At 35.9% G+C, this 17,610-nt stretch overlaps 3 protein-coding genes across 4 annotated transcripts; 2 read left to right on the top strand and 1 right to left on the bottom strand.

Annotated features, from left to right (window-relative positions):
- The first annotated feature begins 865 nt into the window (after positions 1-865).
- LOC105764580 (protein decapping 5) lies at positions 866-5,085 on the top strand. 2 transcript variants are annotated; one of them, XR_008191980.1, is made up of 8 exons: positions 866-1,117; positions 1,305-1,405; positions 1,566-1,637; positions 1,711-2,646; positions 3,888-3,959; positions 4,251-4,445; positions 4,593-4,647; positions 4,736-4,829. XR_008191980.1 is itself a non-coding variant. In XM_012583213.2 (8 exons), exons 1-8 carry the CDS (start codon positions 967-969, stop codon positions 4,865-4,867), a joined length of 1,770 nt encoding a protein of 589 aa, XP_012438667.1. In that variant the 5' UTR covers positions 867-966; the 3' UTR covers positions 4,868-5,085. The 2 variants fall into 2 exon arrangements, 1 of the variants encoding a protein (XP_012438667.1); XM_012583213.2 differs by having other exon boundaries at positions 867-1,117; positions 4,537-4,647; positions 4,736-5,085.
- A 1,179-nt stretch (positions 5,086-6,264) lies between these two features.
- LOC105764581 (clavaminate synthase-like protein At3g21360) lies at positions 6,265-7,850 on the bottom strand. The gene is made up of 3 exons (XM_012583216.2): positions 7,429-7,850; positions 6,753-7,006; positions 6,265-6,610 (listed from the first exon to the last, which is right to left on the bottom strand). The coding sequence occupies exons 1-3, from the start codon at positions 7,792-7,794 to the stop codon at positions 6,265-6,267; spliced, it is 966 nt and encodes a 321-aa protein (XP_012438670.1). The 5' UTR covers positions 7,795-7,850.
- Positions 7,851-10,422: 2,572 nt separating this feature from the next.
- Positions 10,423-12,244, top strand: LOC105764578 (probable transmembrane ascorbate ferrireductase 4). The gene is made up of 4 exons (XM_012583212.2): positions 10,423-10,756; positions 10,844-10,895; positions 10,968-11,164; positions 11,754-12,244. The coding sequence occupies exons 1-4, from the start codon at positions 10,583-10,585 to the stop codon at positions 12,078-12,080; spliced, it is 750 nt and encodes a 249-aa protein (XP_012438666.1). The 5' UTR covers positions 10,423-10,582; the 3' UTR covers positions 12,081-12,244.
- Positions 12,245-17,610: the final 5,366 nt, after the last annotated feature.

Here is a 17,610-nt window from a genome sequence, read left to right as displayed (position 1 = left end):
GGGGTGTTACACTATTAATGCATTTAATATCGGTTCAAATCCCATTATATGTAGTGACAAATCCAGAAATACGACTTAGGAGTAAGGGTGAAGTCAAGTTTTTTTTTTGAGGGGGTGAAATTAAATTATATATTTTTACGATAGTAAAAATGTAATTTCGACATATTAATAATAGCCTATGTCTTTATATTTTTTAGACGATTAAATAATTTTTTTATCATTTTTGGGAGTCAAAGTGCAATTTTACTATTACTAATTTAAAATTTTATAAATTATAAAGGTGCGACATGAAAAATTTTCTATTTTAGTGGGGCTAGGGCCCCTGCCAACCCCTTAGATTCGCTTATGATAATATGCATATTTTAATATTTTTTCAATAAAAGCAACTAAAGTACCATTAAATAATATAACTTAATTTAATTACGAAAGAATATTTTTATAATTTTCCTAATCGAATTGGTACTCGATTGACTCATGACATCAACACACCTTATTGAGTTGATGTCATGAATCAATTTGACACTAACTCAATTATAAAATTACTAAAATACTTTTAATTTAAAATATAATTAATATTATTATAAGAATATTTTTCTTAACGCTTTTATATAACATTCCAGTTAAAATAACTAAAAATATTATTTAGTAATGAAACACAAAGTAAACAAATTCAAATAAGAAGACAAAATAAACAAATTCAAATAAAAATCTGTTATGCTCCATCCATAAAAAATTGTTAAATATATTTTAATATAAAATATTTTTAGAGAGTATTGTAAAATATAGTAATAAAAAATAATAAAATAATAAAATAATAAAATAATAAAATAATAAGATGATGATATTTATTATGATGATATTTATTATGATGAGAAAGAAAGAAAAAGAAGGGGTCGTCCGTTTCACAATCTAAAAACCTAAGAAATCCCTGATCCCTCTCTTTCCGAAGAAAGAAGAGATCGGGTAATGGCGGCGGAGAATTCAAGTTCGAAATCGGCTTCAACGGCTGATTCCTACATAGGGAGCTTAATAAGCTTGACTTCCAAGAGTGAGATCAGATACGAGGGCGTTCTTTACAACATCAACCCGGACGAGTCCAGTATTGGATTAAGAAACGGTAATTCCTGTTCTCTTCTCTTTACTTTCTCTCCTATTTTTGTTTTCATCATACAACATAGACTTAGCTTTTTCTAGGACCTGATTTGCATGTTTTACCCTTAAAATTAAATTTAGCAATTTAGCATCGTTCATCCCTTCCAAGTGCTACTATTTACCGTTCTTTTTTTTTTTCTCGGTACGGGCAGTACGATCATTTGGAACTGAAGGAAGGAAAAAGGATGGTCCGCAAGTACCCCCGAGTGACAAAGTCTATGAATACATATTGTTCCGTGGGAGTGACATTAAGGTATTCATTTTTATGCTTACTAGATTTTATTCCCCCCGAACTTAATGTGCTCAGTGCTGAGATTTGTTACTGTGTTTCTTCACTTGCACGGTAATCGAGTATATCGTGATGTTAATATATTTACTAACTAGTGAAATTTCTTTTTCCTTGGTTTTTGCAGGATTTACAGGTTAAATCTTCACCACCTACACAGCCTACCCCACCCATAAACAATGATCCTGCAATTATCCAGGTTAAGAATAAAAAATGAAATATTGATTCAAAGTTTGACATATCAAATCCTGAAGCTTTTCATATCCTTGCAGTCTCACTTTCCACACTCAGTTTCAACAACTACAAGCATGCCATCTGCTGCTAGTGGACCTTTGACTGATCTTACTTCACACAACACTCAAATGGGATTAGCGGGGTTTAATTTTCAAGCAGCACTACCTCTATATCAACCTGGTGGGAACATAGGGTCATGGGGTGCATCACCTCAACCTCCAACTGCTAATGGTAGTGGGCTTGCTATGCCCATGTATTGGCAAGGATACTATGCCCCCCCAAATGCGCTTCCACATTTGCACCAGCAAACTTTGCTTCGGCCATCACCAGGACTGTCAGTGCCTCCTTCAATGCCGCAACCAATGCAATATCCTAATTTTAATGCTTCTTTGCCTGCTGGCTCTGCTAACTTACATAGTTCAAGCTTGCCTGAAATTCCTCCTTCTTTACTTCCTACCAGTACGAGTTCCCACATGTTAACATCTTCTTTATCATTTGCCACTTCATCTTCTCTGCCTCCTGCACCCTCTGCTACGCTGGCATCAGAAACCTTGTCTGCTTCCTTGACGAGTCCCTCACCTCCTCCAGCTACACTCAGTGCCAGCTCGCCAGCACTTGCTCCTTTGACGAGTTCTAGTCCAGAATTAAATTCCATTGCACCACCAATTGCCAACAAACGAAGTGAAATTCCTACTTTGCCATATCAAAGTGCTTCTGAGGTTGCATCCTCTGTCATCGGGGTTTCAAATTCTATTCATGTGGAAACATCTACACCATCATTGGTAACCCCTGGTCAGCTCTTGCAGTCAGGATCTACTGTTGTTCCTTCATCTCAGCCTGCAGCAACTGCACATAAAGATGTGGAAGTGGTTCAAGTGTCCTCATCATTATCGCCTGAACCATCAGTACCTGTTGTCTCAGAAGCTCAGCCTCCATTATTGCCATTACCTGTTTCTTCACATGTTGCCCCAAAGGTACTTTGATGCTTCTATTTTAAATAAAGCTCAAAATTAAATAAACATTGATTGTCGGGGACACATTGCCTAATGCTACGAAACAAATTCTTAAGCTAGTTATCTTTTAGAAATTAGCACATTTGCTTTGACCAAACTTTACACCCTTTGTGCCAAAGGGTGTAAAGTTTCTTCACATCAGTACCTGTTGTCTCAGAAGCTCAGCCTCCATTATTGCCATTACCTGTTTCTTCACATGTTGCCCCAAAGGTACTTTGATGCTTCTATTTTAAATAAAGCTCAAAATTAAATAAACATTGATTGTCGGGGACACATTGCCTAATGCTACGAAACAAATTCTTAAGCTAGTTATCTTTTAGAAATTAGCACATTTGCTTTGACCAAACTTTACACCCTTTGTGCCTTGTGTGATGCAAGGTTCTAGTGCCCAGAGTGCATTGCACACTGATGTCTAATAAACTGTTTTGACATTAATATTCTGCATCTGGCTTTGACAACTTTGGTTGCAGTGAAGTGATAAGAATAGTGCGGATGTTAACATTTGCAAATGCTGTTCCTTTTTTACCATATTAAGAAATTTGCTCCTGAAGCTACTTCTTTATGGTGCTGTACTTACCGTACAGAAAGTGCTCCTGGTGTTTTGATTTTTGTTTCACAGGATTTTGAGTTTGAAATTTCCAAATTTTTGTTGCCATGTACTAGTGGTACATATTTTCAATAGTTTTCTTTTCCTTGGGTTGTTGACTGTAGGCTGCTTGAGAAGGTATTAATGTGATTATGAATTGCAAAATGGGAAATTAGAACTGATATGGAAAGTTAAACCAAGTATGGATTCTTAGAATCTGTGATTATCTGGGTCCATTTGAAGGGTTAGCCTCGTGGTTTCATTTGTGAAAGTATGTGTCTCCTTTTGTAAGGATCTTTTTGTAGATATTGAGTAGTTAGTACACGCAAGGTGGGCACTTTTAATGCATAAGGGCAATTATTTTACTTGTTTTCTTCTCTTCTTTTACCCAAGTAGTGCCTGCCCCAAACGAGAAAAAATCATGATGAGCATGAGATATACATTTTTAGGTTTGTTGTGTTGTTTATTGTAGTGTAGAATTTGCTTTGTTGCTTTATATGATATTTGATAAAAAAACCTTTCATGAGTATTAAGTTCATATGACTTTCATTTGCAATAATTTGCTTAACTGAATGTTGTAAGGAGCCTGACAAGTGTTTCAATTTTTTCCCACTAGCCAAATGGAGCTTCCTTTCAACCTCGCTATGGTTATAGAGGATATGAAAGAGGAAGAGGAAGAGGAACTGGGGTAAACTTCGTTTACATTTGTAGTCTAAAGTTGAATTTTCTCAAATTTGAAAAGATGCAGCAAGCTGAATATTGTTGTTGTCTTGTTGAAGCTATGTGATTATAGGCTAAACCATTTCATTTTAGCCTGTAATTATTGTGTGGAATTGACTATTTGGGTTAGTTTGTAGATGTTTTAGAGATTAATTCTTGGCTTATTAAGTTTCATAAATAAAATTTTGAATGCATTTTATTGTTGGTTATAGTTATTCATCAAGACTGACTGTATATTATGGAAAACTCTTATTGGTAGAGTTCACGTCCAGTGACAAAATTTACTGAAGACTTTGATTTTGTGGCAATGAATGAAAAATTCAAGAAAGATGAAGTATGGGGTCATCTTGGTAACAGTAGCAAATCTCATACTAAGGATAAAGAAGCAGATGCCGTTGAAGAATATGGTTCTCAAGATGAAGATGATGCTGAAATATCTAAGATTCAAACGAAGGTTATCTTGCCACCTTATATTTAACTCATGTAATAATTTGATTACCTTAAAGGCTCTGTACTCACTCTATCAGTCTGGTGGTGTTGTACAGCCTGTTTACAATAAGGATGACTTTTTTGATACTCTCTCCTGCAATGCACTTGATAGTGACTTGCAAAACGGAAGGCCGAGATTCTCTGAGCAAATGAAGTTAGACACAGAGGTGATGATGCATTGCTTGTTTATTCTTCGTATTAACTCTCTGAAATATGTGGACCCTTTTTGATATTGTTGTGGTTTTGGTGGTGCAGACTTTTGGTGATTTTTCAAGACATCGAGGTGGACGTGGACGTGGGCGTGGACCTGGACGTGGACGTGGTGGTCGTTTTCGTGGTGGGTATTATGGAAGAGGGTATGGATATGTGGGGAGGGGTCGTGGGTAAGACATGCATTTGCATGCTCCATAGTTGTGCTTGATGTTTGAAAATCTTTACGGCTGTTAGCGGGCCATGTGAAATTGTTCTCTTTTATTTGAAATGTTACAATGCACGGTCAAAACCATCCGGCCTGGCAAACATCGGATTTAAATAGGGCTATGCTCGGAATTTGTTCTCTTTCTTATTTCTCCAGAAATAAAAAAAAGTAGGCAATATTTTTACTATGTTCTATTTAATTTCTTGCTGTCCGTAACGTCGTCGGATCTAATCTTATTAATACGCTATTGTTTTCCACTTAGCATGACTTAGATATTGTGATTGATTTGTTATATGCATGTCGGGGTCAGTGCATCTTAACGCCCCATCATTCAGGTACTTCCACTATAAGCAATGCGTGCATTGCATGCTGGAGTTGGCCATTATCTAATCGAGTCATCATATTCGTATAAATTGTTAAAATTCAAGTTGGAATGTGAAGTCTGGTGGAATAACTATGACCATATTGGTTACAGGGCTACTCAGGAGCTTCGGAAATCATCAATACCCGACCCTTCTTGCTTTTCTTTTAAGTTCCAATTTTTTTTGTCAAAGAGAAAATAAAACAAACATTAATCTGACACTATTCTTGGAGTTGCATCATGACTGTTAGCATATAGTAAATCAAAAACCCATCAGGTGGAGACATTGCAATGGTTGACCCCAGGCCACCACCGAAGCTAAACCATCAGTAAGCTTATTGCCTTCTCTGTAGACGTATTGTATAATCACCTCTCATTCTTTCTTTATGTACGAGCTTTCCAACCGAAGTTATACTCTCCATTCTTAGCACTCTTGGTCAACATATTAACACCATCAATATTATCAATTCAAGAGCAACTCTTCTTTGTCCATTCCACCAGGCAAGTCGAAAGTCTTCAACACCACCTCGAAGTTTCGCTTCCAATGCCGAAGAGGAACCAATGAATTTGAAAAATCCAAAAATTCATTTCCCATTCCAATATCATTTAACTCCTCCACAAGTGATTATACCTGTAGTTGATTTACGCATGCCATTAGTTTTCAACTTGTACCATCCAGGAGAAGGGCTCCTCCAGCTTACATATTTCTTGAACAAATAATGATAGATTTTTGAACTTTCCATGCATATATAAGTAGATATAAAAGGTATTAATTTAACTATATAGATCTTTATGCTATAATGAAAATATCCAAAAAGGGAAAAAGGTTTACAAAGTTTGTTTTTATTATTTCATTATATTTTAAAGAAACATTTCAAGATACAAATGCTTTCTTATTCCAAATAGGACTGATGACTGATGTCGAAACGAAGCAAAGCTTTTAAATTAAAAAGTGTTGATATAAGATGAAGTGTTTGGATGGATAAAGTTGAGGCAAGGGGAAGCCTACTTGCAAGTGGCAACAAGGACTCTTCTGGGGGGCTTAGAAGGCCTCCGTCCATGGAGCAAAGCCATGTTGTCAAAGATGGCAACATCACCCTTCTCCCACTTGAATTGAATGCTTTCTTCTTCTATGATCTCTCCACATCTCTTAACTACATTCTCTGGAATCTCTGTTCCATCCGCCATGCTAGCTGAGCTTATCTCTTTTCCATGCATACCGACTACAGTGTTAAACCACATTCTCCTCCCCTTCCTTCCATCGAACACCCTAGTTAGAGATCGAGGTCCCAATACAGCCTTCACTCCCCCATTAGGTAGCCACTCCAAGTCCATTCCCAGCGCTTTGGCCCTGTAACATTTTTGCATTTTTGGCTGTGTTTAGAGGCTCAAAGTCTATCTCAGAATTAAGGCTCATAAGCATATATGTATATGTGCTTCAATTTTAAATTTTTAATAAATATTGAATACTAAATGTTCAATCAAATTCGAACCTTCTCTCGGCCTCTTCACGGTCCGATGTTCCAAAAGTATCTTCCCAGCCTCTGCCCCTCATTGATGATGTATCGTTCTTGCTGAGGGCTGTAAATGAGTATTGTAACCCCTTGGCATCCATTTCCTCCACAGCTTCTGGGAATTCCTCTAGCATCCGCTCTGTTACTCGAAAGCTAGGAACAAAGGGCGTCTCTCCACCTTCCGGTGGTGGCACCTCGCAGAATAGTAGTAATGTCTTCGGAGATTCCTTTATCTGGTGAACAATGGCATTGTAAGATCTAGTTAAACACCAATTTCATAGCTGATTCGTGACCTAAGGAGAAGCCATATGTGTCAACTTTTAAAGTGAAGGATATTATCTTATATGTTTTAGCTTCACTGCATCATCAAAATTGTCAGCTATAGACAAAGATTATCAAATTCGAGACCGCAGTAGGATCAAATTTTATGTTTGATTTGTTCTGCCGTTCCTTTTTGTGTAAATCAATCATAATCATGGCCAATTTTACAGCTCCATATGCAGCCTTCCAAACATTAATATATTTATTGAAGTTGATTAAAAACTAAGAAATAGCTAAATAAGTAATTGATTCCGTAATTTGGGTTGCATTTTGTAAAAGCATGGAGTTATGTCTTTGTTTCCAGAAGAAATTATAGTAGCGAGTAGGGACATACCAGAACCATTTCATGATGGTAATATATGAACTCAGAGAGAGGTCCTTCGTTAGCTGTCCAGACACGTTTATGCACATGCGTCCGAGGTGCTGGTCCGACATAACGAATATCATCCCAACCAAAGGCTTCAACGATGTCATTGAAGTCTTGTGCATTCTTGACATCAAAACCCCGGAGGAGGACAGCACTGTTTTTCATGATCAATTCCTCAAACCAATCCTTGTTTGTCTTCAAAGCCAACAGAAGCGACTCCATATCAGCCTTGTCTGCCTCGGGGGGTTGCAGAACCAGTGGCATGGATTCACCATCCACCAGCTTTTGGCCTTGGCATTTCCCTACCTTGAAATCCTTGCAAGAAAATTCCATATCTTCCCTTTGCTGCTTTAAGTTTCTAATTTAGTTGTTCTGAGTCACGCTGATGCTCTCAGTGGAACCGAGGGTAGGTTTAAATAGTAGTAATACTGTGATAGGATATAAGTATTCATCGCAATTGGAATTTACTAGGCAAGGTTTAAATGAATGCGACAGATCATTAGGTGCGCTTTAGATCCATCTTGTGTCTTTCGGGTTGTGGGAAGCTCAGATATAATATATAAATACAAGGTAAGGTAACATCGATGACAACAAGATCATACCGGATTATCATTGTAAGATCCAGTGCCTTCCATGGTTTGTGTAAATAATGAGAGATGTATATGTTTATTTTAATAGATAGCTATCGTAGATTCTTTGGAGTTTTGAGGTCGCATGGCACTAGGTTTCGTTAATGAATAATATTCTCGATGCCTCCCAGATTGGATGGATAAACGAAAATGCCACAAAATGTTGTCCAGATTTTAGAAATCATCGACGTTTTTGCCATTTCATAGGCATCTTAGCTTGGAGGAAAGTTCAAGGGACAAGTTTATATACAGCACAAATTAAATCTAAGTGATATATATATATCCTTTCTCATGCTTATGCATTATCTTAAGCTTGCATGCATAAGCCAGTAGCCAACCATTGCAACTGATATAAGCCACAGCTTCTTTTTTTTTTGATAGAATATAAACCACAATTTGGAAACTGGTTGCAAATAAAATCAAAATAAAGTAAGTTGGCAAGGCATCTTAAACTAGGCATAATTAATTATACTAATTATATAAATTATATTCTTGAAGTTTCGACGTTTGGGTGTCAACCAGGGTGCTCCATTTGTAAATCCCATTTAGATAAACAACAAAATAGAATATATAAATGCTAAATATTGAGTGTTTCGAAGATGCCGTCCCTGCCCCCACCAATTCACATCAATGCAGATTAGGTTTCAACAAAATAGTCAATCCATTCCAGGCCATGTCTATGAATTAGACCATATATATCTATTTTTCCTGTCACTTTTCTGAGCCCTGAATTGCTTGTAAAAAAGGGAATACTATGAATAAAAAGATTATGAAGTGACTGCTTCTGAGTCTATTGCTAGACTAGCTTTCGGTTCGCCATCGACATACTTTTTGTCAACCGCTGATGAAATCATCTTTGACCATTAAATTGGCTTTTTTAGTTTATCATTAATTCCCGTGTCATTTCTTTTATGGGCTATTTTGAAATTTATAATAATTGGGAAGTGATTATGTCACAAGGAAACTCTACTTCCGGACCATGCATGGTTGAATGAGAAGTACCATCTGGTCTACGCTCATACAATATTTTTCTTATTGAGATAGTTAACGAAATATTATAAATAGATGAAAATAAAATTAAAAAAATGCACTTAGAAGTATTAGTTTATTATTATTGACGTATTAAAAAGTCGATTAAATTTTAATTTAGTTAGTGTCGGCATTGTTACTAGTACAAGAGGACGTGAGTTAGAGTGTGTTGAAACATATTATTCTCTTATTTCAAAGTTATAAAGAGAAAATAGATAATTCTAGGCACATTATTCTCTTATTTTTGGCTTTTTTTCTTTTAATTTTATTTTAGAGCCATAACATCAAACAGCAGTTGAAATTACAATGCATGTAGGGTGCTAGAAGCACTTTTACACCTGAGAAGCAATCCCAAACAACATGCTTTTAGAACTAAAAGTACTTTTTTTAGCCAAACTGAAAAGTTGGGTAGGTGGTGTTGTGAGTTTTAGCTTTTGTAGTTTGGGGTGTGAAAATACAAATTGGCCCTTCTCTGTGCTATTTTTGTGTTTTTAATTATCTTTAAGCAAGTCATGATTTAGCTTAATACTTTAAGATGTTTAAGAATGAAAATGTGATGAGTTATGCATAGTTTAAATTGGTTTGATGCATGGGGATAATTTAATAGTATTTGTTATTATTAGCAGTTGTTATTGAATTACTTAAATATCATTTTAGTTAATTAATTTAATAGTAATTGGTATTATCGAGTTAATAGAAATTGTCATACGGATTTTTAATTACCAAAATCATATCTAAAATAAATATTTTAACTTTCGATCACAGTTTTAGACAATAATATTAAATATCTAAAATTAACAAATCACACTTTGTCAACAACAGTATCAAACCAGAAGAAATTTTATGAGTAACAAAAAAAAAACTATTATATATACAAGATTACAAAAACTAACAGTTTACGTAACAACATCAAACAGTATTAACAAAGACAAACTATTGTTGGGGAAGGCAGTTGCTGAGCCACCTACTTGAGCTCAACTGGCTTTTAAGCCATCCTTCTCTGGCAGTTGAACTTGAATGAAGTGGAGTGATCCTAAATTTGTAAGGAAGGTCAAAATGTATATGGATTGGATTTTGAATGCAAGATCAAGAAGCCCAGCAACTGTCCAAAAAAGGAGCCCAACAATAATGAAGATGTTATTATAGATATAGTAGTTCAGGGCTCCAGTCATAATGCAGTAGCAATGCCATTGCCCCACTCTCAGCTCATAGTCCATTTTCCCTTTTTGATCGTTTGATCCATTTATAAATTTCATTGTACTGGTTTATCATACAGGAGGATTACAGGGAATCTTATCAAAGGCAGTAAATAAAATATAAAAACTTTCCATATAAAGTATTGTTAAAGGTGTCATGTCTTTGGTCCTTTACTCTTTGCAGCCTGCTAGATCTGAGAGTGTGTGTCGGTAGCTATCCTCTCGCCACTTCACTCATCAGCTCAGCTCTACTCAAACTGAAGTTGCATGTTTCTAAACAAGCCCATGGCTGCAGTTTCTCCACCTTTGGTTCCACCTCTCTTATTTGCTAGAATATCAGGGATCCTAGTGGCAGCTTTGGTCCTCTCGTGGGCTCTTCTTTTCAAGTCTAGCTTCCTTCCTCACTCTTCTTTACCCTCCCAAGAAGACCTCATCTTTGCAGTGAGTATTTATTTATCACTCCATTCTCTACTTAATTACTTCACATTTCCTTTTGCAGCCTTTGAAAGTTATCTGTGTTGCTTACAGGTCCTCCATCCTTTGCTCATGGTGATTGGCTTCATTCTCATAAGCGGGGAAGGTAAATCAGAAAATGAAGTGAAAATAGATTATTATTTTTTTCAAACAATTAGAGGTTCTTCTTTCTTTTCAGCTATATTGATACACAGATGGTTGCCTGGTTCAAGGAATTTGAAGAAATCTGTGCATTTGTGCCTTCAAGGGGTGGCTTTAGGTTGTGGGGTTTTTGGGGTTTGGACAAAGTTCCATGGACAAGATGGAATTGTGGCTAATTTTTTCAGCCTGCATTCTTGGATGGGTTTGATCTGTGTCAGCTTGTTTGGAGCTCAGGTTCTATTCTTCAACCACCTCAATAATTTTTTGTTCCTATTTCTTTCTTCAAAAATGGTCCCTTAGCTTTTCTTTACTGATAAATACATTCCAGGGGCAAGTTAATTAAACTTACCGGAAACTGAGTTGTAATCACAATTCACAATTCACATTTCTTTTTCTTTTTTCTTTTTTATCCACTGGGTAACATTAAAAAATAACGGAATGCTGAAAGCTGCAATTATTGCAATTCACCCATTAATGTGGCCCCATTTATACGACTCCCTTAGCAAGTTTCAAAAACGTATTTTAGCCCTTTTCAATTATTTATGCTGAGATGATGTATTCCAGCCTTACACGGCATAACTCATAAGCACGGCCTGGAGCCATCCTTAATGGACTTATTTAACTATTGCCTAAGCACGAAAATTTTCAAAGAAAAGACTGATCAATTGTCATGCTCTCATATGCTCAAAATATTCGTTACATTCAGAGCAAGACAACATATTCGGTTTGCTGGTTAATTCAGTCTAATGACAAGGAGATTAGGGGTTTTCGTTTACATGAAAAGATAATTTTTTATATGGTGTGGTTGTGTATTTGAATGCAGTGGTTGGTGGGTTTTCTAAGCTTTTGGCACCGAGGTGAAGTGCGGACGACAAGAGCAAAGGTGTTGCCGTGGCATATCTTCCTTGGTCTCTACACTTATGGCTTAGCAGTGGCAACAGCGGAAACGGGGCTGTTAGAGAAATTGACATTCTTGCAAAGCAGGCGGACTGCATCCAAACACTGTCCGGAGTCCATGATTGTTAATAGTCTAGGTCTGGGGTTGGTTCTCCTCTGTGGCATTGTCATATTGACGGCAGTTTCGCCTAAATATCATGCTCTGCAAACCAAACTTATGTATTCCTCAGATACCAAGTGTTTGTCCTCTTGATCACATGATTAGAGATCCAAAAGAAATAAAAAGTCATTCCTATACTGTTTCTTATACTTATTGTATATAATGTAAAGTGTGGGGATTTGGAGAGGAATGATTTGTGTTTTCTTAAATGGAAAGTCCTATCTACAAGATGAAAGTCCTAAGGGATTTAAACTCTATACATTTTTATCCTTTAGGATTTACAATAATTACCTTGGTAACTCTAATTTTGTTGGAGTGTTTCACTGGGCCACCAAGGCTTCAAGTAGATAGGTTTTTTCGTGTGCTCCACGAATTGGGCCAGTTCAAGTAGGTCAAATGAGCTCCATTTAATTAGTTGACATTCATGGGACGTTCTGTGTGCATTCGTCATGGATTTTAATCCACTGTAACACCCCTAACCCTTATCCTTCGTAAGAATATGGTTACGAAGCATTACCAGACTTTACGGATTAATTATGGATATTTCACAACCTTTAATATTCATATCAAGAATCATTTATAAAACACTCATATTTTCCCTTAGATAGACCATCGAGGCCCAATATACATCTTAGAAGTGAATTGGGACTAAATCGGATACTGAGGGAATTTTTTCCAAAATCTCAAAAGTTTTTTTAGGAGTAGGGGTTACATGCCTATGTGGCCGGCTGTGTGGCTCATGCGGCCAAGTGACACACTCGTGACTTAAGCCGTGTGGTATTTGAAGTAGGGCACACGGTCGTGTCCCCAGCCTGTGTAACTCTCTGACTTGTAATACATTTAAGTGCAGGGGTTACACGGCCAAGCCACACGCCCGTATGCCAGGCCGTGTGATCAATTCTGACCATTCTGTTTTGAAATTTTAAGATGCATGGGACACAAGGCCAGACCACATGCCCATGTGCTAGGCCGTGCGTCACACATGGCTGAGACACACGCCCGTGTCTCTACCCGTGTGGATGAAAATAGGTCATTTTAAGGCCACTTTTCTCACCCTTTTTTATATCAACCTATACACAACATTTCAATACATCAAATAGACTAATCAAGCAATCAATACAAGCCAAAAATCATTTTTTAAACTTAATATATCATCACAAAACTCAATTGCCTAAGCTTACCAAAATAACTTCATTCATTGATTTACCAAAACCTACTACTAAATACATGCATACAAACATATATATAAGTCATTCATAAACATACTTCAAATTTAGCTCTTTTCCAATCTACAGGAGCAAACTGGATAGTGTGGCTCAATGTGTTGATCCGATCCTCCAAACTTCTTGAAAATCTACAAAGAACATTAAACGACACGGTAAGCTTAATGAAGCTTAGTAAGTTCGTTGGCTTTAAATATAAATCTTACCGAACATACTATAATAATTCATTTAGGTAAATCATTTCACAAACATTTCCTGCCAATCACAACTTCAATTGATGAATTCACTTATTTGAGCTCAATATCAATAATAACTTAAATTCTTCCACATTAATTCCATATGGCACTTACCAATCCTTGTCAAATCAAAGAACGTCTTACGGATTTGAGTACATCGTAAACAGAAGCCCAAAGGCTGCACAGAAGCACATAAGTGCTAAAAAGAAACCTATAAGGGTTGAACGGAAGCTCATAAGAGCTGAACGAAAATCCATAAAGGTTAATCTGAAGCTCAGAAGAGCTAAACTAAAACCCATTAGGGTTAAACTGAAACTCAAAAGAGCTAAACAAGCAAATATGAGAATTTGCAACAAATGCTGAACCTTGGTTTACTTGGGTAATTTATCGTCAATTTCTCTTTTGCACTGAATGACTGTACTCAAACCTGCGTTCCGTTCCCCTTCAATACTTGATTCAATATCATAATTTTAACACATAATTTTATTTAAAAAAAAAGTTACGAATAAATACAAAATACCATTGATCAATTAGCATAGAACATTAAAATTTAACCATATGAACTTACCTGGATTTTATTGTAATTTTGTTGTAGTTCAAGGATTATTTAGCTAATTTCCCTTTTTCACATTGATCACATGCTCTTGATCTAAACTGTAAAATTATTCATTAATTAGCACATATTTCAATTCTAATTCATTTCACAATTTATACCCCTCAATTTTTGAAATTGCACAATTACCCCAACTTTTAGAGTTTTTGTAATTTAGTCCCTCACCAATTAGCCCATCAAATAAGCTAATTTTCTCAATTAACACTTTATATAAATATTCTAAGCTATTACACAACCTTTGATAAACAAAATTTAATACCAAACCCTAAGATTTAATCTTTTCACAATTTGGTCCTAAATTTAATTTCTATTAAAATTACTTGATAAAATCATCATATAACAAAATTAAAGCTTCAATTCCATGTTAATTCATCATAAACATCCAGCACTCATCAATGGTAACTTTTAAATTTACCCATCAAATAAAAAACTAATGAATTAGATAGTTGGACCTAATTGCAAAAGTCTTAAAAACATAAAATTTCAAGAGAAAAGAAAGAATTAAACTTACATGAAGTGAAAATATAAAAACCCAGCTTGAGAAGCTCTCTAATGTCTGTTTTTGGCTGAGAATTGAAGAAGAATTGCCTAGGAATCTTTAGATTTCTTTTTATTTAAGCTTAATTTCACAAAATTTACAATTTTGCCCTTATATCACCTAATTTCAATATTTTTTCTGCTTATGCCGCCTCAACCACTCCCTCTGGCCTAATTTCTTCTCAAGTCCTCCCTTATTTACCCTTTATACTATTTAATCATTTTAGCAAGTTTTGCACATTTTTTAATTTAGTCCTTTTTAATTAATTAACTATCAAAATGTTAAAATTTTCTAATGAAATTTTAATACTACCTTAATGACACAACGTAAATATTTATAAAAATATTTTTAGATTGGTTTATAAAATCGAGGTCTCGATACCTCATTTTCAAAACTATTTAAATAAATCATTATAAAACACAAATTACTACGTCAAAAATCATTCTAAAACCACATTTGACTCGTAAATATTAAATAATAAAATTTACGAGCTGACTCATTGAAATTGGTGACTTCGAATTACTATTTTTGTTACCACTAAAAACCAGGCTGTTACATCCACGATCTGTAACATTCTCCTCGACCCATTCTTGTGATGTCCTCGTCACATCCTTGAAATGACATTGGTTTGACTCGTCTCAGAATTGTCTCGATGCCTCAGCCAATTTTCAACTAGTCTCTTTGTCGGGTCGTTCCGTCCCTCGGAACATTTTCCTCGACTTATGTCTCCATTGTCACCTAACTTAAACCATTTCTCTCTTTTGTACAACTCATTCACAAGAGCCCACCGCTCTTACTGGTTTCTATTTGACTTGCCTCGATTGAGATCTCCTTAATCCTCACACATATGTTTATGTATGCTCACATTGAACATTAGGTTAACCTTGAATTTAGTCGCCAACTCTAGTTTGTAAGCCCCTAGGCTTACCTGCTTTGGAACTCTGAAAAGGCCCCTGTGTTTTTGCCAATGTAACAGTAAGTCATAATGTAAAACACTAGATAAGTATTTGATATGTGCCTCTCGCTTGTAGCATTTACTTGATTCAACTGCCTAGTTTGCATCACCATTTCCCCCCCAAAGTCTAATGCACAATGTAACACCCCTAATCCGTATCCATCGCCGAAACAGGGTTACGGAGCATTACCAAAATATACAGATCAAATACAGACATTTCATATTATTTAACATTCATATCAGAAATTATTCGTAAAGTCCCTTATATGAGCATGCTCGGTTTCATCTCGAGAATATACCAGAATATCGTTGATAAATACCACCACAAATCTATCTAGATACGGTCTAAAAATTCTGTTCATCATATCTATAAATACCACAAGTGCATTTGTTAAGAAAAATGACATCACAAGAAATTCATAATGCCCGTACCTGGTTCTGAAGGCTTTTTTGGTACATCTGAGTCTTTTACTTGTAACTAATAATAACTAGAACAAATATCAATATTTAAAAACACGGTGGCACTTTTCAACTGATCAAACAAGTCATCAATGCGGGGCAGTGGATACTTATTCTTGATTGTAACTTTATTGAGCTGACGGTAGTCAATGCATAATCTCAATGATCCATCCTTTTTCCTTGACAAACAGAACCGGTGCACCCCAAGGTGAAAAACTGGGTCAAGCAAAACCTCTATCAGTCAATTCTTGCAACTGTGCTTTTAACTCTTTTAATTCAGTAGGAGCCATTTTGTAAAGTGCTATAGATATCAGTGTTGTTCCCAGTACAAGGTCTATAGAAAATTCCACTTCTCTGACCGGTGGTAATCCAGGTAACTCCTCTGGAAACACATCAGGATATTCATAGACTACTGACACTGACTTAATCTTCGTTTCAAATACTTTAGTATCCAACACATAGGCAAGATAAGCATCATAACCTTTTCTGACATATTTTTGTGCTGACATGGCTGATATCATATTAGACAACCCATTCAAAGTATCAGATTTAATACAAATCATTTCACCATTCTGGCATTTCAACACAATATAATTTTATTTACAATTTACTACGGCATCATGCTGAGTTAACCACTCCATACCCAGAATTACATAAAATTCATCAAACGGTAGTAACATCAAATCAACCAGAAAGTAGAAACATCGTATTATTAACAGACAGTTCTTAAAAATTTTATCCACCATAACATACTAGCCCAATGAGTTCGATACTTTAACCATGAATTCAGTGGACTCAACAGGTAAAATTTTATTATTCACTAAATTCATGCAAATGTATGAATGTGTCGAACCAGGATTAATTAAAACAATTATATCAGTATCAAGAAGAGAAAAAAGTACCAGTAATAACATCGGGTGCAGAGGCATCCTCACATGCACGAATAGCATATGTTCTTGCCGGTGCTTATACTTCAAATTTGACAGTTGAATCTTTTATCGTACCTCGACTACCACTGACATTGCCAAGATTACGAGGTGGTCTACCTCTTGTAGTGAAGTTGTTCAGCTTTGAAGTCTGTATAGTATCTTCCTCAGACTTTTCTGGGCAGTCTCTAAGATAGTGGTCAAAAGAACCACATCTAAAACATGTTCCGCTTCTCATGCGGTACTCACCAAAGTGGAATTTATTACAGTGTTTGCACCTGGGTTTGGTGTTTCTAACACTGCCTACACTCGCTACAGATGTAGCCTCAGATATCAGATTAGAACGTTGAATACTTCTGTCTTTCCCAGAATACCCCGTAAAAGTGGTAAAATGGTCATGATATTTCTTTGATTTCTTTGAAGCCAACTGTTATGATTTTCCCGTAAATCTTTTACTTGAAGTTCTGACTTCCACCTCAGCTTGTCTATTTTCTTTACTCAGTTCTTCAGCTTTATGGACTCGGTCGACTAGTACCACAAATTTTTTTTAATTCCAGAATCCCAACTAATAACTTTATGTCTTCATTTAAACCCTCTTCAAACCGCTTACACATTTCAATTTCAATTGGGAGACATTCTTTGGCATGTTTGTTTAGTTGAAAAAATTCTCTTT

This window comes from Gossypium raimondii, chromosome 12, assembly GCF_025698545.1.
Source record: "Gossypium raimondii isolate GPD5lz chromosome 12, ASM2569854v1, whole genome shotgun sequence".
NCBI classification, from domain to species: Eukaryota; Viridiplantae; Streptophyta; class Magnoliopsida; order Malvales; family Malvaceae; genus Gossypium; species Gossypium raimondii.
The sequence above is the reverse complement of the archived record's forward strand: the minus strand, read 5'-3'. Positions and strand labels throughout refer to the sequence as shown.